We start from the raw sequence: 24,024 nt of genomic DNA, 5'->3' as shown, positions 1-24,024 counted from the left end.
CAGTGTCTGCATCAAGTATTCATACTCTATCAGACTATGCTGTTCCATCAACTTAGATGTTTAGCTAGGGGAAACCTGTTCTCTGTTAAATCAAAACACTATATTTGATAGATGCAGTGTTGAGTGAAACTCTCACATGTTGGCTCTCTGACTGATCATTCAGAGATATTATCACACAGAGTGCAACAATGTATAGAGAAATGGGATCCTAGCTGTTCCCCTGCCATCCAAAAAAGACAAACAGGGCCTCAGTTTAATGCCTCAGCCAAATACGGCATTTCCGTCAGTGCAGCATTCCTTTCTAACTGCACTAAAGTGTCACCCTGCATATTTGTGCCTGTGTTTGATCTGGGCACTGATTGACATTCATTCTGCAGCCAACCTGCACCATACCCAATGAGAGCGCTTCATACTCACACCGTCTATCAGAATTGGAGCACTTTCATATGGCAGGAGTAACCATTGCTCACGTAGCAGACCTAAACAAAATCACTAAAGATTTCAAAGAATAACAAGTATCACTACAATGCCTGGGTACTTCAGTGACAGCGCTCCACTGTGGTGACGCAGGAATCATGAGAGCAATACTCTGAGGGATGCACAGCTACACTCAAAATCGGGGGGTCAACTAGAATTTTGCAAGTGCTCCATTGCTCCTAATGTAATTCCGGACTGCTCGAAATCAAACCTTTGCTGCCAGCCCTGCTGTGTTTGTCTCAGTTCTATGCCACATTTATCATACTGAAGAGTTGGAGTTCTCGAGTAATGGTAAGGTGGAAGGGTGAATGTGTTAAAAGGATATCTGCTTTCTGTAAAAATTGCAAAGTACCTACAAACAAAGTAAAGCAACACAAATATTTGGTATATCTGACGGACTAAACACGCACAAACAGGAAATGATGATGACTTGAAGCACAGGAACATCTAGAATACAATCTGCTAAAATGGATATAAGTCTTCTGCATGGGCTCTGTAAAGATTTGCACAACAGTGGTCCCAAATTACAAATGTCATAATATTCAATTTTTTCAGACAATTCTAAATCAACATGTTTTATAGTTGTTTCTAGCTAATGGACAGGTGGGAAGTCAATATGGTTAATATTTGGGAGATGTAGGAGTGCAGAGGAAGTGAGGAGATTGATACATCTAATAGAACTTATGAAAATGCCCTGTATGAGGTGACTGTTTTCAGTTACAACGCTGCCTAACAGCCAGCTATGCTGAGACCTCTTAACGCACCTGTGTAGCCTCATGATTTAGGTCCATGTAAAGAACTCTTTGCATGTCAGTGCCTTGTCAGGGAATCAGATCACATTTAGGTCTTTTGCAGAGGAAAGTTTTTGCAGATCTTCGCGAACAGTGTGGAGGAATTTAAATGCATAAAAACCCAGAAACTTTCATCCCTGGTTTTTGACTGAATGCAAATCCACTGCACTACCACAGAAAGATTATACCACAGAAGGACGGCACTCAGTTCAACATGTGGGCACGCTTGGGGAAAAAAAAACTAGTTGTCCATTTTAATCACACCTTCCAGTACTTGGGTCTGTAGCTCTGCAGGTTACAGCACTAAAGAGGGGAGTATTTCTGTCTCAATCACTAAACTGGGCAGCAAATTCCAGACACTCATCACCCTCTTATGTGGAAAAACTTTTCCTCATCTCCCCTCACTTCCATCACTTGAAACCTACACCAGTCAATGTTTCCCACCAGCCAATTAAAAATATGTCAATGAAAAACAATTTTTTTCTGGGCAGTTAGGCTACATGGGGCAAGTTATTTCAAAATTCAAAAACCAAAACAACCAAACTTACCTCTCCCAGGAACTCTACCAAGTAATGTAGCACAGTGTAGTTATCCTCCGGGAGAAACTGAATCATCTCAACAATCGCTTCTATCTGTTTATTTTGTGGTACTTCTATTCGGTGAGAGAAAAAAGGTTAGACACAAAACCTGAACATTGTGCAACTACAGCACAAACGTGCAAGAGGAAAGATAAAACTGATTAAATAAACATCATACAAAGTTGCAAAGGATGATGCCAATTCACCAAAGTGCTTGTATTAATCAAATCTGGAATGTGTTTACTGCTTTCTACTGCAGTGTATGAATTTAGCAAAGACCTGAAATCAAAACATTTTTTTCAGGTTTCTGTTCATTTTAGTAATAGTAGAGAACTTGGAAATCTGTCAGCTTCTGAGTGTACTCAGTGCTCTAGCAGCAGGGAAAATCATTCAGCAGCTCACAGAATTTACAGAGCTGTTTTCTGATGACAATTCCAAATTATAAAGGAAAAGGGATTTTAAGACAATATTGCAAATTTCTACCACCTTAGATCTCCACACAATGCATTCAAAGTTTCAATAATGCAGACAATTGGCTTCCTTCCATCTGTAAACTTCACCCTCAAGACAACGTGCTTTCCAACCTCCACTGAATCAATGTCCCTTTCTTTCAACTGTGGAGCTGAGATTGAGAGATTCATCAGGAAGAGATGAGCTATATCCAATCACTCCACAATAAGGAAACATACACTTGTACTTGTGCCAACATCTCATTCTGGACTTCCTCCTTCACATACTCAGTATGTTGAATTGTTCTCCTCCAATATAAGAGGCATGTAGCACACATTCCCTCTAACTAGTTCCACAACCACTGCAGTTTGAGGAGGTAAAGATTTTCTCTGTAACCAGCTCAGTAATATAAGCCATTTTTAATATATGGTTTAAGATAGTCGCAGCCTTGAAATGACTGTGAACATGCTGTAGCTTCCGCTTGAATAGAGAAGGATTGAAGCATTTGAAACCTGTTGTAAATATTTTATAAAAATCAATAGATTTTTGGTTAACATAGTGTTAATTAAAGATGAAACATTACCACTGGCAAATAGCATATCTCCCATTTCTGGTACTGTCAGCAACAAGCAGCCTCATGCCAGGTATAGTACAGAAAGAAGTAAAGTTCCATCTCCACAGTGTCTTGGTTTCAATAGAACACAAGATTCCTGAATTGGTGGTCCCTCTCTTTTTATTCCTTGTGAGCTCTTATAACTGAGAATTCTGATTTAGTCTTTTGAATTAAGGCTGTTTCTGCATCTACACCCATTAAAAATGATTCAAGACCGTGATCAAGCTCATTATTTTCTGAAAGATGTAAACAGAGGTTCTGTCTGCCTTGTCAGTTTAACAGGTGAATGTGAATACAGAACAACCTCAATTATCCGAACGAGACAGATGGGGAGCATTTTGTTTGGATAACTGATAATGTTTTTACGGGACCTTGAGATCTTGTTTGGATAATTAATGTTCAGATGACTGAGGTTGTTCTGTTCAGATAAATATGATGAGGCACAAGCTGGCTATAATAAAACTGGGAAATGTTATTTGAAAGGATGATGGTGCATGGTCAATGGCAAACTATTTAGAGCACATGGAGGACTATAATAATTGTTCGTTTCTGTCTTGCACAAAATAAAACAGGAAAATTAAGGACAGTATTAGATCCAAGAATAGGGCACATAAATTGGTCAAAAAACACAGCAGATGTGCAGTTTAGATTTCAGCAAATAAGGGCAAAGGGACTGATTGAAGGGTGAAAAATCAGAGTATGACAGTAAACTTGTGGGAAATATAAAAACTGATTGCAAAGGCTTTGATAGGCAACGTGAAGAGAAAAAGTTGAATGAAGGAAAACGTAGGTCCCCTTACAATCACCAGAAGGGGAGGTTATAATGGGGAGCAAAGAGATGGCAGACTGATTTAATACATACATTTGTTCTGCCTTCACAATGGAGGCCCAGAAAACGTTAGGGAATACAGGAAATCGTGGAGGGGAGGAAATGAAAGCAATCAGTATTAGCAGGGAAATTGGTAAGATTAAAGGTGGATAATCTACATCCCAGAATACTTAAGGAAGTGTCCCTGGAAACAGTGGATGCATTGGTGGGCATCTTTTAAGAATCTATAGATTCTGGAAGAATTCCTAATGGACTGAAGGGTGGCTACAGTAACCACACACTCTGGAAAAAAAAAAGAGGTAGAGGGAAAACAGGGAAGTATAGATTCAGTGCCTATAGCAGGGAAAGTGCTAAAGTTTGTTATGAAAGATGTAATATCGGAGCACTTGGAAAACATTGACTGGATCAGTCAGCATCAGCATGGATTTATGAAATGGAAATCATGCTTGACAAATGTACGGGAATATTTTGAGGATGTAAGTAGTAAAGTTGATAAAGGGGATCCATTGGATGTGGTTTACCTGGACTTTCAAAAGGCTTTCAATGGGGTCCCACATAAGAGATTAATGCATAAACTTAAAGCGCGTTGGACTGAAATGGATTGAAAACTGGTTGGCAGACAGGAAACAAAATCAAAATAAATGGGTCATTTTCCAAGTGGCGGGGAGTGACTAGTAGAGTACTGCAAAGATCAGTGCTAGGACACCAGCTATTCACAATATAAATGATTTAGATGAAGGAACTAAATGTAATATCTCCAAATTTGAAGGTAACACAAAACCGGGTGGGACGGCGAACTATGGCAAGGACGCACAGATGCTTCAGTGTGATTTGGACAAGCTGGGTGTGTGGCCAAATGCATGACAGATGAAATGGAGATAAATATGAGGCTATCCACTTTGGCAGCAAAAAACAGAAGGCAAATGGAACGTTGACCTACAAAGCAGAAGATTTGAGCACAGGAGCAGGGACGTCTTGTTGCAAATTGTATTGGGCCTTGGTGAGACCACACTGGAGTGTTGTGAGCTGTCTTAGTCTCCTCTTATGGCTGTTGAGGGCGTGTAACAAAGGTTTACCAGACTGATTCCTGAAACAGGAGAACTGACATATGGAGAGACTGGATTGGTCAGGACTCTTATTTATTGGAGTTTGGATGAAGGGGATTCTAAAATAAATTTGTAAAATTCTAATAGGAAGAAGACAGAGTAAATGCAGCAAGGATGTTCCTGATGACCGGACAGCCCAGAACCAGGGGTCACAGTCTAAAGATATGGGGTAGGCCGTTTAGGACAGAGATGAGGAGAAATTTCAGAAAGCAGTTGAGGCCAAAGCACAGGCTTCATAGGCTGAATCGCCTGCCTCTTATGGTCTTAATACACTGAATGTTTTCAAGAAAGAGATATAGTTCTTAGAGCTAAAGGGATCAAAGAACAGGTGGAGAAAACAGGAACAAGGTACTATATTGAATGATTGGGCAGGCTTGAAGGGTCAAATGACCTCCTGCTTCTATTTTCTATGTTTTTACATTTATCCTTTAATCTTATCAGGAAGAATTGGTAAGATGAGGGCTTTCTCACTGAGAAAAATGAAGGTTATACAGTAATCTGCACGAGGTCCATAAGATAATGGAAGGCCTTGACAGGGTAGACATATAGAAACGATTTCCATCTGTGGGGCTGTCCAAACTAGAATTGATAAATGTATCACTAATAACCACAATCAGGAATTCAGGATGAGTGCTTTACCCAAACAGCTTAAGAATGTGGAAATCACTACCCTAGGGGTGGTTCAGGCAAATGAAGAAGAAAACAATAGGTTATAACGATGGGGTTAAGCAGAGAGGTTTTGGGAGAAGATCCGTATGAATCATAATGCCAGCATTGATGAGCTGGCTGGCTGGCTGCAGTCTTAATCTTCTTCAGCGTGTTGCTTACATAGTGATATAATCTAGTCACTATCACATCTGTGGGATCTTGCTTTGTGCAAACTGGGAGCTGTGTTTTGCTCCAGCATCAATGCTTTACAGTCAGTGAAGTGTGGAAATGCAGCAGCCAAACAAAAGGTCATCTAGTTAGTACATTCAGGACAAAAATGAATCCAACTATTTTGTAAGAAAAGAGAGTAATTTGATCGATGAATGGTTTGGAGATATGGTGTTGGACTGGGGTGTACAAAGTTAAAAATCACACAGCACCAGGTTATAGTCCAACAGGCTTATTTAGAATCACCAGCTTTCAGAGTGCTGCTCCTTCATCAGATGGTTGTCTCCCAAAGCTGGTGATTCTAAATAAGCCTGTTGGAGTATAACCTGGTGTTGCGTGATTTTTAACTTTGATCTATGTACACTACATAAAATAGTGAAGTTTGATTGTTTAATAATTCAGAATAAGATTATTGCTTCCTGGGAACACTGTGGTTAGTGCCACTCTGCTGCTCAGTAACATCTGCTCCTATTTATACAGTGCAATGCTTAATTAGTGAATGGAGTAAGTGTAGCTGTTTTAAGTGAGAAACAATTTCTGGAGTCAATCTTTACTGAACATCCAATGGTATTCTTTCTAAATGCCACTCTTTCAAAGGGAAACTTACTGGAGCAGGACAATACAATAAATATTCGGGAACGTGCAACATAGGAACAAGACAATAGCAACAATGCCAAATGTTGGATCAAGTGCAGAACTTACTTCCCAATGAGACCACTTTGTTATATAGATTGTAAGTCAGCAGAGGCTCAGGCAATTCTCGAAGAAAAGTCTTCAGCATAACTGCTGCCAGATGAACATCATTGTAGGTTTCAAAATCCACGAGAACTCCTGCAGAGAAGTCACATCAGACAAGTATTTCAGATACTCATACCTCTGGTTAAATGCCAGGTGATAAATGAGCACACATTTGATGTTAAAATGCACAATATGATGCCAATGCACAGAGCCCATGCGTGGACTGTGGCACAGCAGCTCACATTTCATGTATCCAAATTATATTTCATACTCTGCATTCCATTACAGTATTATTGTCAACAAGAACTGAGCCAGCACCAATCTGTATACACAGCATGTTGATTCTAATAAAGTGATGTGAGATTTAAAATTTATTTGTAGCAGGAATACCACCTAACGTGTTTTGATTATACCCAGCACATATATGTGTCATCACTGCCCTTTGCAGGCTCGTTTTACATTGCCACCCGCGTGAAAAGTTAGAATAGCTAAACCTGATGGTATTTTGGTCATCATTTTACTTAGTTCCTCCATTATAAAGGGCTCCTGCAATGCAACCCGGCATTACAGATGTTGTAATGACAGCACACACAAAAGAGGTAACAAAACCTAAGTTCCTGTTTACGATCTTGCTTACGAATTAGTGCTGCAGCGAAAACTGACAAACGAGTCAGGAGGCGGCAGAAGTGAGTTTTGAGAAGATTTGAAAAGAAGAATTCCACCCCTACCTTGTACCACAGCACAGCTCACTACATGAACAATACAACCTTACAGTCCCTATGGTCATCTCTGATCCATTTTGATGTGCTGTCCTGAGGTTTAATACCATTTCTTTTCTTCTTACTCTTCAAGAGATACCAGTGGAGAATGCACAGGAATAACTGTGCTAACAGAATGAATGGGGGAGGACAGTTCCTATTGTTCATGTTCCCATTTTCCTCTACTCACTGACAAAACCATGTTTCTCTGGAGCTTCTTTCCCCTGCACCTACCCAACAGGCTCTGATTCCTTGTGGTCAGGTTTTCCAGCAGTCTCACCACCGCCATTGTCACCACTCCTGCTGTGCACACCTCAGGGTTGGAGGAAGTCACTCATGTTGGTGCAACTTGCTGCTCTTCAAATCAAAAGGTGTTTCTCTCCCATACTGGCTCACTAATGAGTCAGGTGGGCAAAAGTGAGGATGGCAGATGCTAGAAACCAGAGTCGAGATTAGAGTGGCGCTGGAAAAACACAGCAGGTCAGGCAGCATCCGAGGAGCAGGAGAATCGACGTTTCATCAGGACGAAAGGCAGGGAGCCTCCAGGGTGGAGAAATAAATGGGAGGGGGGTGAGGCTGGGGAGAAGGTAGCAAAGAGTACAATAGGTGGATGGGGGGTGAGGATGAAGGTGATATGTCAGAGAGGAGGGTGGGGGAAGGTAGCTAAGTATACAATGGGTGGATGGGGGTGGGGATGAAGGTGATGGATCAGAGAGGAGGGTGGGAAGGAAGATGGAAATGTAGGACAGGTCATGAGGACAGTGCTGAGCTGGAAGGTTGGAAATGGGATAAGGTGGGAGGACACTGTTGAAGTCCACATTGATGCCCTGGGGTTGAAGTGTTCCGAGGTGGAAGATGAGGCGTTCTTCCTCCAGGCGCCAGGTGGTGAGGGAGCAGTGGTGGTGAGGGAGCAGTGGTGGAGGAGGCCCAGGACCTGCATGTCCTTGGCTGAGTGGGAGGGGGAGTTGAAATGTTGGGCCACGGGGTGGTGGGGTTGATTGGTGCGGGTGTCCCAAAGGTGTTCCCTAAAGCACTCTGCTAGGAGGCGTCCAGTCTCCCCAATATAGAGGAGCCCGCATCGGGAGCAATGGATACAATAAATGACATTAGTGGATGCGCAGGTGAAACTTTGATGGATGTGGAAGGCTCCTTTGGGGTCTTGGATGGAGGTGAGGGAGGAGGTGTGGGCACAAGTTTTGCAAATCCTGCGGTGGCAGGGGAAGGTGCCAGGAGGGGAGGGGGTTTTTGGGGGGCGTGGACCTGACTAATCACTAATGAGTCAGTCAATCAGCAACTAAAGTGGGAGAGAGATGACCTCTGAGTGGAGAAGCATTTCCTTGCAGATATACTCTTTCTATTTCCTGTATCTGGAACCCCAGTGGCGGGCTGGATCTAACCCCTTGTGGCTCCTGGACAGGCATGGTTTAGAAGCTGAGTACTCCATCTTTGCTGAGGTGAGAGTCTGATAAATTGCAAAGCCAATGTCAGTTTTCCCTCGCTGCTCGTCATCAATAGGCTATAAGGCAATGATCAAAAAGGCACACCTTAAGATATGCCTAAAGCATGCAGTGTGACTTGTCCAGCAGCCCACTCACCATTGTTGTACTTTTCCAGTACTTCCTTTACCAGGTACATGTTAGCCGACCTCCGGAATATCCCTTCCTTGTTCAAACCTGATGATGGAAAGCAGCACATCATCAAACTGAACTGACATAACAGACATTTTAACCCATTAATAAAAACCGAAAAACTGTGGATTCTGTAAATCAGAAACAAAGACAGAAGTTGACCGGAAAAGCTCAGCAGTGACCTTCTCTAATTACCCTTGAGAAGGGTAACTCTGATTTCTCTTCACAGATGCTGCCAGACCTGCTGAGCTTTTCCAGTAAATTTCTGTTTTTGCTTCTCTAAGTCAGCATTCCTTGCTCTTCGTGCTTTTCCACGAATAATAAGCTTTTTTAAAAAAATAAACCTAGTCCGTGAGCAACGGGGTTAAAGTCAGAAACAAAAACTTAAGTTGTCGAAAAGCTCAGCAGGTCTGGCAGCTTCTGTGAAGAGAAATCAGAGTTAACGTTTCAGGTCCAGTGACTCTTCCTCAGAACTGACGATAGCCAGGAAATAGTTGGTTTATGTGCAGAAGATGGGGAGAGGGTAAGGAGTAAACTTTTAGGGAGGGATAGAACCCAAAGAGACAGAAGAACTGTTGGACAGTCAAAGGAGAGGCTAGGAAGGTGAATAGCGTTAATGGAAATTGTTAGCGACTAACGATGTGTAATAGTGGACCATGTGATAACAAAGTCTGTTATTTGGGGGTTGAGGTAAGGGCATGGGAGACCTCAAGCCTGAAAACTGTTGAACTCAATATTGAGTCCAGAAAGCTGTAGAGTTCCAAGCGGACAACGAGGTGCTGTTCTTCCAGCTTGTGCTGAGCTTTGCTGGAGCACTGCAGCAAGCCTGAGACAGAGATGTTGGCCAGGGAGCAGGATGGGGTGTTGAAATAGCAGCAACTGGGAGTTCAGGGTTTCTTTCTGCACCCAGACTGTTCTTTGTTTCCCTAAGTAGAGAAAACCACATTGTGAGCAGCAACTGCAGTAGATTTACTGTCTAAAAGACATTTAGACAGGTACATCAATAGGAAAGGTTTAGAGGGATGTGGGCCAAATGCAGGCAAGTGGGGCTAGTTTGGGATACTTGGTTGGCATGAAGGATCTGTTTCTGTGCTCAATGGCTGCATGAAAAAAATGGTCATACTTTAAATATACATCACTAACCATGCTTTCTGATGTAAGCGGAAGTCTGTTCCATTACTAGCGGGATGGCTTTGTGTTCAGGGTCCTTTTCTCTGAGCCTACAGCAAACATAACAAAATATAACATTAAATATACGAACAGAGCTCCTACATAATGGAGGTGTATATCCCATTGTTTCTCTACTGTCACACACAGCTACAAGGAGTGACTATGGCATTCGCGAAGATGCAGGCTGAAATACACTTCTGCAGCCAAAGAGAAACTCAAATGTTTCCTTTAAGTACATATGGCACAGACACACAGCTCTGTTTTACCGTTTCTCCAAACTGCGGTCAACAACTCCTGGTTCTGAATGCATATATATGTACGTTGCGAAACTGTAGGGAGGGTAAGGGGATGCTCAGAAGGTATCAATCTGGCTTAATACTTCACACAGCGATGCTGCCAGGAATATGGGGCAGGTTTGTGGGACACTGAGGAGAACTGAAACTGCTGCCCCACAGCCAATCTAAACTGACCGCACTCATTAAGAATGGGGGAGGTACCAGGGCCTACTGCTGCCTACAAAATATCAACTTCAGAAGGAATCATTGCCACCAGAAGAGGTAAGGGAAAAAAACAGCCAAGCACAGCCTCTGAGGAGCAGGAGAGTGGTGGATGTTTCGGGTGTAAGTTCTTCATCGGAAATGGGGAGGGGGAATGCTGAGAGATAAATAGGAGGATAGAGGTGGAAGATAGCTGGGAAGGTGATTGGTAGATGTAGGTGGGGTTGATGGTGATAAGTGGGAAGGAGGATTGACAAGTAGGACAGGTCAAGAGGGCGGTGCCAAGTTGGAGAGTTGGATCTGGGATGAGGTGGGGGGAGGAGTCCCTTCAACTTGGCGCCACCCTCTAGAGCTGTCCCACTTGTCCATCCTCCTTCCCACCTACCCGCTCCACCTTCCCCACTGACCTATCCATCACCCCCCCCCCATCTTCATCTACCTATCGCATTGCTCCAGTCCCCACTCCCCAAACATTCCTGATGAAGGGCTTATGCCCAAAACATTAAATTCTCCTGCTCCTCAGATGCTGCCTGACCTGCTGTGCTTTTCCAGCACCACACTTCTCAACTCTGATCTGCAGCTCCTCACTTTCTCCTATTTATTAACAAAGCCAACATCAAAACGCATGAGAATACTTACTCTTGAAGAGGGATTCCAAACTGTTGATGAGGTAACTGCTTTTTAGGTTCTTGTGGCTTGAGTCTCTGTGCTGCCTGAATACGCTCATCAAATCTAAAGAAAACCAATAGATCAAGATAATGAGGACATTGAATCATCAGACACAATCCTGCCATCAAGCAACAAAAATCATGGCGTCAATTCCATGTTCTAAGAACTTTAAAAATGCTTCAGGGCTAGGTAAAACTCTTGAAGTAGAGCCACTTATTATGCAAACAACTGGTAAACAAAGAGCCACAAACAGCAAATAATGTTTCTGATGGCATTGGCTGAAGGATAAGTCAGCAGGGACTCCAAAAAAACTCTGCTCTGCAAGTGATTCCCCTGAGGTTTTACAACTCTGCCTACACAGACCATCAAAGTCTGCATTTCATATCTTCTCTGAAGATCAGCACTTTTTTACAGTACTTTTATGACAGTCACTAATGGGATTGAATGATAGGGAGGACCTATTTAGAATGATTGTGGCACAGGAGGAGGCATTTTGGTTCACTGAATCCAAAGAGTAAACAATTTTCAGGTTAAGAGGCAAGGGTTTGAACTGAGCCAAACTGACTGGTTCAAAGATTTTAAACAAAGGCAATGGATAGCTTCATCTTTCTAACATTTAAGAAGATTAACAAGACCCCTCCACAATGAAGTATCAGTTTTGCAATCTCAGTGAGAAGGTTAGTGTAGATAACAGGGCATTAAGAATGCTGCTATTTCTGTGCAAACCGCTGTAGTTGAAAAGACTGAAAGATGTAGTTACCAACTTACACACAAGGCTTTTGTATTTAGTCTCTCATTTGAGGCTGTCATCCTTATTTTCCAGTCTAAACCTGACTGAATATACAAATGTCTGTGTGTAAACTCCATTCCTTTACCTTTTATTCTGGAAATTGGAAACCTCTTAATCCATTTTTGCCCCCCTCTCTCACATTTCTGAGCTCAGTCTCAATTGCTGATCTGAGCAACTGAGCAACGGTCCGTTTCCAGGCTGACATCATGGCTGTTTTGAATTATGACAGGGTCAGACGTTTGAACCTTTCATATCCTTAGTGCCCCTTGCAACAGTTTGAACAGTGAAAGCAGCATGCACTTGTATACTCTTAGGATTCAGCCTCCTTCTGTGCAATTACTCCAAATAGGTCCTCCCTATCACTCATCACACATTATAATTGCACACAAAAATAGCCTGTGTACAACTGAAAATATCTGATACATTTTCCAAAATAACAAGTACGCAAAGATGAAACTTTCCTCAAAAGAAACACTATGATTACAATCCCTCTGCCAAACTGGGTCCTGTACAAATCTTGGATACATTAAAAATGAACACCTCTCTCTCAGGGATGTGGTTTAATGAACATACCTTTTCACACACTGTGGAATCACCATTCGCTCGCACTTCAGGTACTGCTCAAGTTCCCCCAAATGATTCACATACAAGATTTTCCGCCCAAACTTCATGCTGGAGCAAAGAAAAGTAGGAATGGAAAGAGAACATACATGGAGGATGCTGCGTTGTTTACCGCGCCGTTTACCAAACTTACTTATTCATTACTTGTTTCACTCAGCAAGTCCTAAGCGACTTAATCTGGGGAGAGGAATGAAAGTCTTAAGAGGTTCATTGGACGAATGCCCCACAATATCTCCCAGTCACACTGGCCAAGAAATTCAATGACTTGCCCAATGGCCTCTCCTAATAGAAGACTGTGGTGAGTGTGTATGGGCCTGTGAGTATACGTGAGCCAGGGGTTGGTGTTTGTTCGTGAGAATGGGTGCAGCACAGCCCAAATGGACTGCACGTGAGAGACAGCCTGCCGAGAGTGAGCATTTTCATACAGCGACTGTGATAGGGGACACTCTAGTGAGAGGCACAGGCAGATGTTTCTGTGGCCAGCAGCAAAATAACAGACTAGTGTGTTGTTTCCCTGGTGCCATGATCAAGGATGTCTCAGAGAGGGGGCAGAATGTTCCCAAGGGGAAGAGGGACCAGAAGGAGGTCATTGTCCACATTAGAACTAATGACATAGGAAGGGAAAAGGATGAGATTCTGAAGGGAAAACATAGAAAGTTAGGCAGGAATTTAAAAAGGAGGTCCTTGAGGGTAGTAATATCTGGATTACTCCCAGTGCTATGAGCTTGTGAGGGTATGAATAGGTGGATAGAGCAGATGAATGCATGGCTGAGGAACTGGTGCTGGATCATTGGAATCTTTTCTGGGGTAGAAGTGACCTGTACAAGAAGGATGAATTGCACCTAAATTGGAAGGGAACTATAAACTGGCAGGGTGATTTGTGAGAGCTGCTTGGGAGGATTTAAACTAGTAAGGTGGGGGTTGGGGGTGGGACCCAGGGAGATAGTGAGGAAAGAGACTGGTACAGTTGGGAAAAGGAGCAAGTCAAACAGTCAGGGCAGGCAGGGACAAGGTAGGACTGATAAATTAAACTGCATTTATTTCAATGCAAGGGGCCTAACAGGGAAGGCAGATGAACTCAGGACATGGTTAGGAACATGGGACTGGGATATCATAGCAATTACAGAAACATGGCTCAGGGATGGGCAGGACTGGCAGCTTTTTGTTCCAGGATACAAATGCTACAGGAAGGATTGAAAGGGAAGCAAGAGAGGAGGGGGAGTGGCATTTTTGATAAGGGATAGCATTACAGCTGTGCTGAGGGAGGATATTCCTGGAAATACATCCAGGGAAGTTATTTGGGTGGAACTGAGAAATAAGAAAGGAATGATCGTCTTATTGGCATTGTATTATAGACCCCCTAATAGTCAGAGGGAAATTGAGAAACAAACTTGTAAGGAGATCTCAGCTATCTGTAAGAATAATAGGGTAGTTATGATAGGGGATTTTAACTTTCCAAACATAGACTGGGACTGCCATAGTGTCAAGGGTTTAGATGGAGAGGAATTCATTAAGTGGGTACAAGACAATTTTCTGATTCAGTATGTAGACCTACCTGCTAGAGAAGATGCAAAGCTCCTGGGAAATAAGGCAGGGCAGGTGACTGAGGTGTCAGTGGGGGTGCACTTTGGGGCCAGCGACCATAATTCCATTAGATTTAAAATAGTGATGGAAAAGGATAGATCAGATCTAAAAGTTGAAGTTCTAAGTTGGAGGAAGGCCAATTTTGACGGTATTAGCCAAGAACTTTAAAAGCTGATTGGGGGCAGATGTTCGCAGGTAAAGGGACAGCTGGAAAATGGGAAGCCTTCAGATATGAGATCATGAGAGTCCAGAGACAGTATATTCCCGTTAGGGTGAAAGGAAAGGCTGGCAGGTATAGGGAAAGCTGGATGACTAAAGAAATTGAAGTTTTGGTTAAGAAAGAGAAGAAAGCCATATCTAAGGTATAGACAGGATAGATCGACTGAATCCTTGGAAGGCAGTAGGAGTATACTTAATAGGGAAATCAGGAGGGCAAAAAAGGGGCATGAGATAGCACTGGCAAATAGGGTTAAAGAGAATCCAAAGGGTTTCTACAAATACATTAGGGACAAAAGGGTAATTAGGGAGAGAATAGGGCCCCTCAAAGATCAGCAAGCCGGCCTTTGTGTGGAGCCGCAGGAGATGGGGGAGATACCAAATGAGTATTTTGCACCGGTGTTTACTGTGGAAAAGGACATGGAAGGTACAGAATGGAGGCAAATAGATGGTGGCATTTTGCAAAATGTCCATATTACAGAGGAGGAAGTGCTGGATGTCTTGAAACACAAAAGTCAATAAATCCCCAGGACCTGATCAGGTGTACCCTAGAACTCTGTGGGAAGCTAGAGAAGTGATTGCTGGGCCTCTTGCTGAGATATTTGTATCATCGATAGTCACAGGTGAGGTGCTGGAAGATTGGAAGTGGCAAATGTGGTTCCACAATTTAAAAGGTGATAAGGAAAAGCCGGGGAACTATTGACTGATGAGCCTGACGTCACTGGTGGGGATGTTGTTGGAGGGAATCCTGAAGGACAAGGTTTGCACATATTTGGAAAGGAAAGACTGATTAGGGATAATCAGCATGGCTTTGTGCGTGGGAAATCGTGTCTCACAAACTTGATTGAGTTTTTTGAAGAAGTAACAAAGAGGATTGATATGGGCAGAGCAGTAGATGTGATCTATATGGACTTCAGTAAGGCATTCGACAAGGTTCCCCATGGGAGACTGATTAGAAAGGTTAGATCTCACGGAATACAGGAAGAACTAGCCATTTGGATACAGAACTGGCTCAAAGGTAGAAGACAGAGGGTGGTGGTGGAGGGTTGTTTTTCAGACTGGAGGCCTGTGACCAGTGGAGTGCCACAAGGATCAGTGCTGGGTCCACTGCTTTTCATCATTTATATAAACTATTTGGATGTGAACATAAGAGGTACAGTTAGTAAGTTTGCAGATGACACCAAAACTGGAGGTATAGTGAAGAAGGTTGGTCAGATGGGCCATTGGGCCGAGGTGTGGCAGATGGAGTTTAATTTTGATAAAATTCGAGGTGCTGCATTTTGGAAAGACAAATCTTAGCAGGACTTATACACCTAATGATATCTTGGGGAATGCTGCTGAACAAACAGACCTTGCAGTGCAGGTTCATAGCTCCTTGAAAGTGGAGTCGCAGGTAAATAGGATAGTGAAGGCGGCGTTTGATATGCTTTCCTTTATTTAGTATAGACGTTGCGAGGCCACATTCCGGCTGTAGATGACACTGATTCGGCCACTTTTGGAATATTGTGTGCAGTTCTGATGACCTCCCTATCAGAAAGATGTTGTGAAACTTGAAAGTGTTCAGAAAAGATTTACAAGGATGTTGCCAGGGTTGGAGGATTTGAGCTACAGGAAGAGGCTAAATAGGCTGGGGCTGTTTTTCCTGGAGCGACGGAGGCTGAGGTGTGACCTTATGGAGATTTATAAAATCATGAGGACCATAGATAGGATAAATAGACAAGGTCTTTGCCCTGGGCTGGGTCCAGAACTAGAGGGCATGGTTTAGGGTGAGAGGGGAAAGATATAATAGGGACCTAAGGAGCAACCTTTTCACCCAGAGGGTGGTACATGTATGGAAAGAGCTGCTACAGGAAGTGGTGAAGGTTGGTACAATTGCAACATTTAAAAGGCACCTGTATGGGTATATGAATAGGAAGGGTTAGAGGGTTATGGGCCTAGTGGTGGCAAATGGGACTGGATTAGGTTAGGATATCTGGTCAGCATAGATGAGTTGGACCGAAGGGTCTGTTTCCGTGCTGTATATCTGTATGACTATGTGATTGAGCAAGCAAATGAGCAATTGTGTGTGCATTAGGGGGAACATAGAGAGACTGCACGTGCAATTTTGCAAGCTGCAATGAAGTGTGGGCATTCCTGACTGACCTCGCCCCTTCTGCAGAGGAACCTCGATTATCCAGAATTCGATTGTCCGAACATCGGAATATCCAGCAAGATCGCAAGTTCCCCATGCCTTGCATTCGAATATCCGGAATTCGATTAACCGAACAAAATACTCCCCACCTGTGTCCTTCGGATAATCGAGGTTCCTCTGTACATAAACATAAGCTCAGCCAAAACGTTCCCTGGAACCTCTTCCCTCCGTGCAATCTTCCAAAATATCTGGACTCCAGCAATTCTTGCCTCTTGTACATCCCATTGGTGGATGTTTCTTCAGCTTTGGAAGTCCTAACCTCTTCCATTTCCTCCCGAAGCCTCATTTTCCTAGCTCTCCTCCCCCTCCCTCCCTCCCCCCCCCCCCCCCCCCCCCCCCCACCCCACCAGAGGGTCCTTAAAAACTGTCTTCATCAAATGGCCTGAACAGGACTCCTCTGACACGCCTTGGAACGTTTTGCTAGCCTAAAGGACTACGGAATTTAACAAGTCATTGTGAGTGAGGATTAAGAGCATGTAAGCTCCATGTCTATGTGCATGTTGTCATGGAGATGGGCTATACATCATGAAATCATTACAGGGAGAAAGTGAGGACTGCAGATGCTGGAGATCAGAGTCAAGAGTGTGGTGCTGGAAAAGCACAGCCGGTCAGGCAGCATCCGAGGAGCAGGACAGTCGATGTTTCGGGCATAAGCCCTTTCCAATGAAGGGTTTATGCCTGAAACATTGATTCTCCTGCTCCTCAGATACTGCCTGACCGGCTGTGCTTTTCCAGCACCAAACACTCAACTACGAAATTGTTACAGTCAACTTCAACCCTAATATTATGTCTCAGCAGTCATCAGTGGGTAACAATCAGCATTAGAAACATGCCAACCACAGAGTATTGCACTGCTGGCCTGACTGAGATTAGCTAGGACAATGCTAACCTGTCTAAGAGAAAACTGTGACAGAAAAGTAAATTATTAACAGCAATTTTTAAGATGCAAGTAATGAATTTGTAACTGTTTTTTTAAATTCAGAATGAACTAGCATGGACCAACCTGATTATTGGTTTAAAGACAACCAAGAGTGCTTTGATGAACCTGGTAGGGTGGACGATGTACAGAGCCTTGATGTTCTTCTTGTATCTGTGTGGATGAAAATAATCCAGGTTTCTGAATACAATGCACTCTTTTCATGGGATTAATTTTACAGGGAAAATTCATAGCTTTGACAGTTCAATCACGCTGGGTTCCTCCATCGCTGGGGAGTGACGGTTCAAAATCGTTATGGTATTGACTGAGTTTTGTTTCCTTGATTGCTGATGAAGAGGAGAAGACACGGCCCACCCAGAGTGAAGCTGTTTAAATATGGCTCACTTGATGAACCACTGCCTGCAACTCTTTTGGGACAAGCTTCACGCACTTGGCTACCCTTAATTAAAATCCATCACATGCGAAAGCACATAGGAACGTGCGGATTAGGAGCAGGTAGGCCATTCAGCTGTTCGAATCTGCTCTTTTAATAATATCATGGCTGATCTGTTTGCAACCTCAAATCCACATTCCTGCCTACCCCTGATAACCTTTTGGTTCTTCCTCAGCAAGAATCGCCTTACCTTTGCCTTGAAGATGTTCAAGGACTCAGCTTCAATCACCTTTTCAGGAAGCACCTCGTAATGAAACAGTTCCTTCATATCCAGGATCAAGCTAGTGCTATCACATCTCAACTCAGCTTAACCCACTCATAAATAGTTGCTCAGCAGCTGGGAGCAGGAATCCTAACACGTTTTCTTCCTTCCTAACCCAAAGAACAAGATCAATCACAGCATTCTATACAGAATAGCTGAACAACCAAGGAACTGAATCTAATGTAGCCTCCAATACAGGTCATTCTGGCACACAGCAAGGGCAGAATTACTAAAAGCTTTAGCCCTGGCATAGTGGCATCATTGGGTGGCATGGTGGCTCAGTGGTTAGCACTGCTGCCTCCCAGCGCCAGGGACCCAAGTTCGATTCCAGCATCGGGTGTGTCTGTCTGTCTGCCTGGAGTTTGCACACCCTCCCCGTGTCTGCGTGGGTTTCCTCTGGGTGCTCCGGTTTCCTCCCACAGTCCAAAGATGTGCAGGTCAGGTGAACTGGCCGTGCCACGTTGCCCAGTGTTAGGGGAATCCATCAGACGGAAATGGGTTACTCTCCGGTGTGGACTTGTTGGGCCGAAGGGCCTGTTTCCACACAGTAGGGAATCTAATCTTAATTCTGTCAAAAAGGTGTGAATTCAAGTACCAGCTCAGGGTTTGAGCACATACCCTAATGTTTAAATACATCAGTGATGGACAGCTGCAATGTCAGTGTTGTTGCCTGCAGCTTGAAATGCTAAAATCAGGCCTGCTCTGAAGAACAGAGAAGGCCTCAGCATCATTCATTAAAAGGTACCTTTTTCCCAACACAATTGGCTGCCTTGGTTACCTGGATTAACTGAACCTGCTTTGAAATGAAGGACAATAATGCAGTGGTCACTGAACTGCTTCAGCTTTCACACCATATTGTATCAAGTAACAGGAGCTGGCACAGAATATCAGGAACATCAGGTGCTTTGACCAGGTTTGTTGTACAATTTTCTCCAATCTGACTTACATTCTCGGACTTGGCTTGTATCATTTCCCCCAACCCCACCCCGAACCACCAGCAGGAGAAACACATTCATTTTATCAAATCAACAGACGACCTGGAAGAATCCACTTACCAGATCTAAGCACTCCTCCAGACTGGACACATGCATTCTCTCTTGTATGAGTACAATGCAGCAAAATGCACTGAACAGAATGGGAGATCCAAGCTCATTTAATTGAAATGTTGAAAAGCCTATCTAAGGTACAAATATACTTACTTTCTGTCAAATTCCTTGTAGGCTTCCAGTAACCAAGCAAACGAAGGTTTATTCTGACTGTTGAGTCCATAGTGGAAGTACACAACTGAGTAGTCACTCTCTACATACTTGTCCAGCGTGTGCTTCAGGTATCTAATGTTGAGGAGATAGAAACAGATTCAATACTGCAAGCCCCAAACTCCACTGATGAATTGATATTCATTAATTACAAAATATGATCAAAGATTCAAACAAAACTAAAATCCAACACCTTAAGAAAAGACGATAAAGAAAGGAGCAGGAATAGACAACGTGGCTATCCATCATTTGATACAAATATTTTCTGCCATTTACACTTTCCATTCACCTCCACATCTCCATCCCCTGAAAGGACAATCAGTTTATCGCAGCCTTGAAAATACTCAATGATGGTGCGTTCACAACCCTCAGGGATAGAGAATTCCAATGATTTGCACTCTTTGGAGTGATGAAAATTCTCCTCATACCGGTGCCAAATGATAGTCTCCTTATTCTGAGACTGTGCCCCTCTGCTGGAAATCTCCCAGCTACAGGAAGCAATAGCAAATACTTTCAGGATCACGCATGTGCCAACCTCTCATTCTTCTAAACGTTACAGTGCAGACCCAATTTATTCAGTCTCTTATCATAGGACAACCCTTTATACCAGGCATAATCTAGTAAACCGTCACTGCACTTTGTCCATTACAAATATATTCTTCCTTAGACACAGAAATCAAACCTCAGTCAGTACTCTAGATGTAGTCTCTGCAGGTCTCTGTATAAATGTAGCAAAGCCTCCTCATTATTGCACTGACTGTCAACACGCCACTTGCGTTTCTATTACTTGGTGTACCTACATGTTACCATTGTATAAGTACACCAAAGTCTGTCTGAACATCAACACTTGCACATTTCATGCCTTGTCCAGGACATCCTGCTTTTCTATTCTTACTACCAAAGTGAATAATTTCACAGTCCTCATGTTATACTCCCTCTGGAACCTTGCTGCCCACTAACTTAACCTGTTTTTACCTCTCCAGCCTCTGTGTGTCCTCCTCACAGCTAAGGTTTTCATCTTGCTTTGCATCATAATCAAACTTAGATATATTACTCTCGGCCTCCTTGTCCAAGTCAGATTGAAAATAGCTGAGGTCTCACCATTGATACCTGCAACACTGAAGTCATTGTCTGCCAACTTGATAATAACCTGTTTATACAAGCCCTTTGCTCCCTGTCCATTATCCTGAATATAATTCTGTATCCATGTATATTACCCTCAACTCCATGAGGCCTTATCTTGCATATTAAGGGTCTGTTTCCATGCTGTACATCTCTATGACTCTATTATTCTTTTGTAAGGCACCTTATCTAATGGACTTTATTAATCCAAGTGAATTACAGCTACTCGTTCCCCTTCATCTATCCTACTAATTCCACCAAAGAAATTCTGATATACTTTTCAAAAATGCTAGCTTTTCTGATTATACTATTCTTCTCTAAGTGCTCTGTTCAGACTTCTTTACCAAAACAGCCGCATTTAGAATACTGTGTACAGTTCTGGTCGCTACATTACCAAAAGGATGTGGATGCGTTGGAGAGGGTGCAGAGAAGGTTTACGAGGATGTTGCCTGCTATGGAAGGTGCTAGCTATGAAGAGAGGTTGAGTAGGTTAGATTTGTTTTCGTTAGAGAAAAGGAGATTGAGGGGGGAACCTGATTGAGGTCTATAAAATCATGAAGGGTATAGAGAGGGCAGATAGAGATAAGCTTTTTCCCAGGGTGAAGGATTCAATAACAAGAGGTCACGCTTTCAAGGTGAGAGGTGAAAAGTTTAAGGGGGACACACGTGGAAGGTACTTTACACACAGGGTGGTAGATGCCTGGAACACGTTGCCAGCAGAGGTAGTAGAGGCAGGGACTGTAGATTCATTTAAGGTGCATCTGGACAAATGCATGAGTAGGTGGGGAGCAGAGAGTAAAGATGCTTAGAAATTGGGCGACAGGTTTGTGGATTTGGATCAGCTCAGGCTTGGAGGACTGAACGGCCTGACCCTGGGCTGTAAATTTTCTTTGTTCTTCTTCTTTAAAATATTTCAGCACTTAACCGATGATTGATCTCAGGCTAACTGAGGTGGCCGATTTTCACTCTCTTTCCTTTCTCGGGTACCAGGGTTACATTTTGTCATTTTCAGTCTTTTGGGACAGTTCAGGAAAATAGGGAATTACGGACAATCATAGCCAGTGCACTCACTATCTCAGCAGTTTTTTTTTTTTTAAAACCATAGAGTGTAGACTATGGTCCTAGGGATTTGTCAGACCTTAGTTTCTTTCATTTCCCAATAAATTTTCTCTGCTGTTATTATTTACTTAAGTTTTTTTTTACTTTTTATCTCCATGGTTACCCTCTATTACCAACATGTAATTTGCATCCACTATGAAGAGAGATACAAAGTGTTCATTCAATATCTGTCTTTAAAGACAGGTTGGTCACAGTCATGATTGAAATACACCCCAGACCGAGAAAGAGAGTGCTCATTTCCTGACAAGATGTAAGGCCCTAAGTGGGTTTGGGTAGGTTAGCTCCAAGTGGCACAGCATAATAAGAAGGACTCCTGGATGGCTGGTGTGCAGAGTGGCAGGTTTAGGCCTTCTACACGCTTGAAGATAGTTGAGACACATTGTCAGGGTTCTAATAGAAACATTTAGGTGTTTTATCTGTACTGGGAGTACTTAGTGCACACTGTGCACCCAAAATGAACAGTCTGCCACAACCTTCTAGACCCACAGTATTATCAACACTTCAACAAAAACAGAACTCAGTTCAAAGAGAAACTTGTCCCACTCTAGTTCCTAAATAATGACAACTGAAAATGATTGTGGTTACGATGAGACAATGTTGAGGATCAAGGAGCTCATCAGCATAACTGAGTTAATCTTTAGAGCGAGTCAATTAACAACTGCAGAAAATGCTGGCAGAAGCTAAGCTTTGAGAATGGAGAATGCTGAGCCAACCTGGACAGTAGTATTTTGGGGCTTTTGACTCCTTTCACATCAGCCACCTCCTGATAGCAAAGCTTATCACTCCAGAAAGAATTCCAACTGTGTGCCACAAAACAGTTCAACAATGAGAAAGGAATCAGGAGGTTAGGCTTTGCGGGAAACCAGCTGCTGACTAAGATCCAGCTCAATATCGCAAAGTCGCTGATTACCCAAAGCAGTAAATTGCTAGGAAGCTCCACACCGTCATATCTACTCCAACTGGTAGCCACAAGTTCCAGATTAAGATTAATCAATTTCATAGCACTGCTGACTCTCTTGCCCCATTAAACTGGCTACTCTGTTGACCTCTGGGTGGGGGTTAAGAATCATAGGCTGTCAAGCAGCAACGTTCCACAAGGGGACCCAAGAAGTGTGTGGTGTTTGGCCAAGAGACAGTCCCTCTAACTCCACTTGCTGATTGATCTTGGCCAGTTCGGGAATGGGGTGGGAATGATAGAAAGCGCTCTGTTTTGAAGATTTTCCAGCAAAGAGTCTCATTATTCGTTGATTATAGCCTCCTGAAAATTCTATTTGCTATTCCATTAATTCCCTTAATCCCCTCTCAAAATAACTCGTTGGTGTACAAATTCAACATTATATCCAGGCTCAAGAGGATATGGTGTTAATACTAGACAAAACAAAAATTCTACCTCTGTTGGATTTTCCATGATAACTTAAGATCCCCAGTTATCAAACTGTCCCATGTCCTCTAAGTCAAGTTGCATTCAAAGATTCATTTATTCTGGGTGTTTAGGGTGTGGCACTTTACGAGACAAAAAAAAAAACACGTTTCTTGTGGCAAACTCACTTAAGCAGTTGGGTATGGTCCAACTGGTGACTGGGAGGCATCCGACAGGCACTGACCACTATCACCTTCCTGCCAAAGTTATCATCCCCTGTAGGAATAGACAGGCTGGGTCAGTTCATTTCACACAAACCAGCATTCTCTCCAGTGAACCAGTCAGAGCCTTTCACTGAAAAATAAACCTTGAATAATCACATTTGCAAACTAAACATTGTGGATACCAATCAATAATTTTTCTTTTTAAATCTGGTTTGAGTATTGTCATGAGGGTTTCCTGTAGCCTTGGTTCATCTACAAAGGTCTCAGAATGAAGAACAGTATTTGGACACAACCAAATGTGTGATCCCTCCTCACCATCTCCTGATGGTGCTCTTCTAACCCTACACTGTTACAGAGTTCATCACATCCAAAATCCAAGGCTTGTTTGTGGGAAACAGTGCTCAGGAACCAAATAAAATTGTCTCACTATGAAGGAAGGGATAAAAAAAACCTCAAAGCATCAGCAAATATGTGAATGGCTATATCATATGTAGTAGCTGCCGCATTATTTACAGGGAAAGCAAGCGAAGCGTGAGAAAGAAAGCAACACAAGATGGATGGTTAAATCAAGTTAGGTGGGAGGAGAGTCCTGTACAACATAAACAATGGTACAGACCAATTGGGTCAAATGGCCTCGCCTGTGACCTGTACTTTCTATGCAATCCTTTCTAAATATTTGAAAATAGTTTCTTCCCCTTCACACACATCAAACTGAAGAGGAAATTCCAA

At 43.0% G+C, this 24,024-nt stretch overlaps 1 protein-coding gene across 4 annotated transcripts in view; it reads right to left on the bottom strand.

Annotated features, from left to right (window-relative positions):
* Nucleotides 1–24,024, bottom strand: part of arhgap1 (Rho GTPase activating protein 1) — a 55,081-nt gene that overhangs the window by 7,057 nt on the left and 24,000 nt on the right. For all 4 annotated transcript variants that reach the window (XM_043706228.2, XM_043706229.2, XM_043706230.2 and 1 more), the window contains 9 exons: nt 23,260–23,347; nt 19,414–19,545; nt 17,586–17,672; nt 12,544–12,642; nt 11,151–11,243; nt 9,988–10,064; nt 8,812–8,889; nt 6,423–6,551; nt 1,817–1,920 (listed from right to left, as the gene is read on the bottom strand). In XM_043706228.2, coding sequence (XP_043562163.2) covers nt 1,817–1,920; nt 6,423–6,551; nt 8,812–8,889; nt 9,988–10,064; nt 11,151–11,243; nt 12,544–12,642; nt 17,586–17,672; nt 19,414–19,545; nt 23,260–23,347 — 887 coding nt within the window. The remainder of the gene's footprint in view (nt 1–1,816; nt 1,921–6,422; nt 6,552–8,811; nt 8,890–9,987; nt 10,065–11,150; nt 11,244–12,543; nt 12,643–17,585; nt 17,673–19,413; nt 19,546–23,259; nt 23,348–24,024) is intronic.

The sequence above is a fragment of the Chiloscyllium plagiosum genome, unplaced genomic scaffold (assembly GCF_037043375.1).
Source record: "Chiloscyllium plagiosum isolate Xiang-an unplaced genomic scaffold, Cpla_swu_hap1 HiC_scaffold_18, whole genome shotgun sequence".
Taxonomy (NCBI): domain Eukaryota; kingdom Metazoa; phylum Chordata; class Chondrichthyes; order Orectolobiformes; family Hemiscylliidae; genus Chiloscyllium; species Chiloscyllium plagiosum.
Note: the sequence above shows the minus strand (reverse complement) of the source record. Positions and strands in the feature narration are given on the sequence as shown.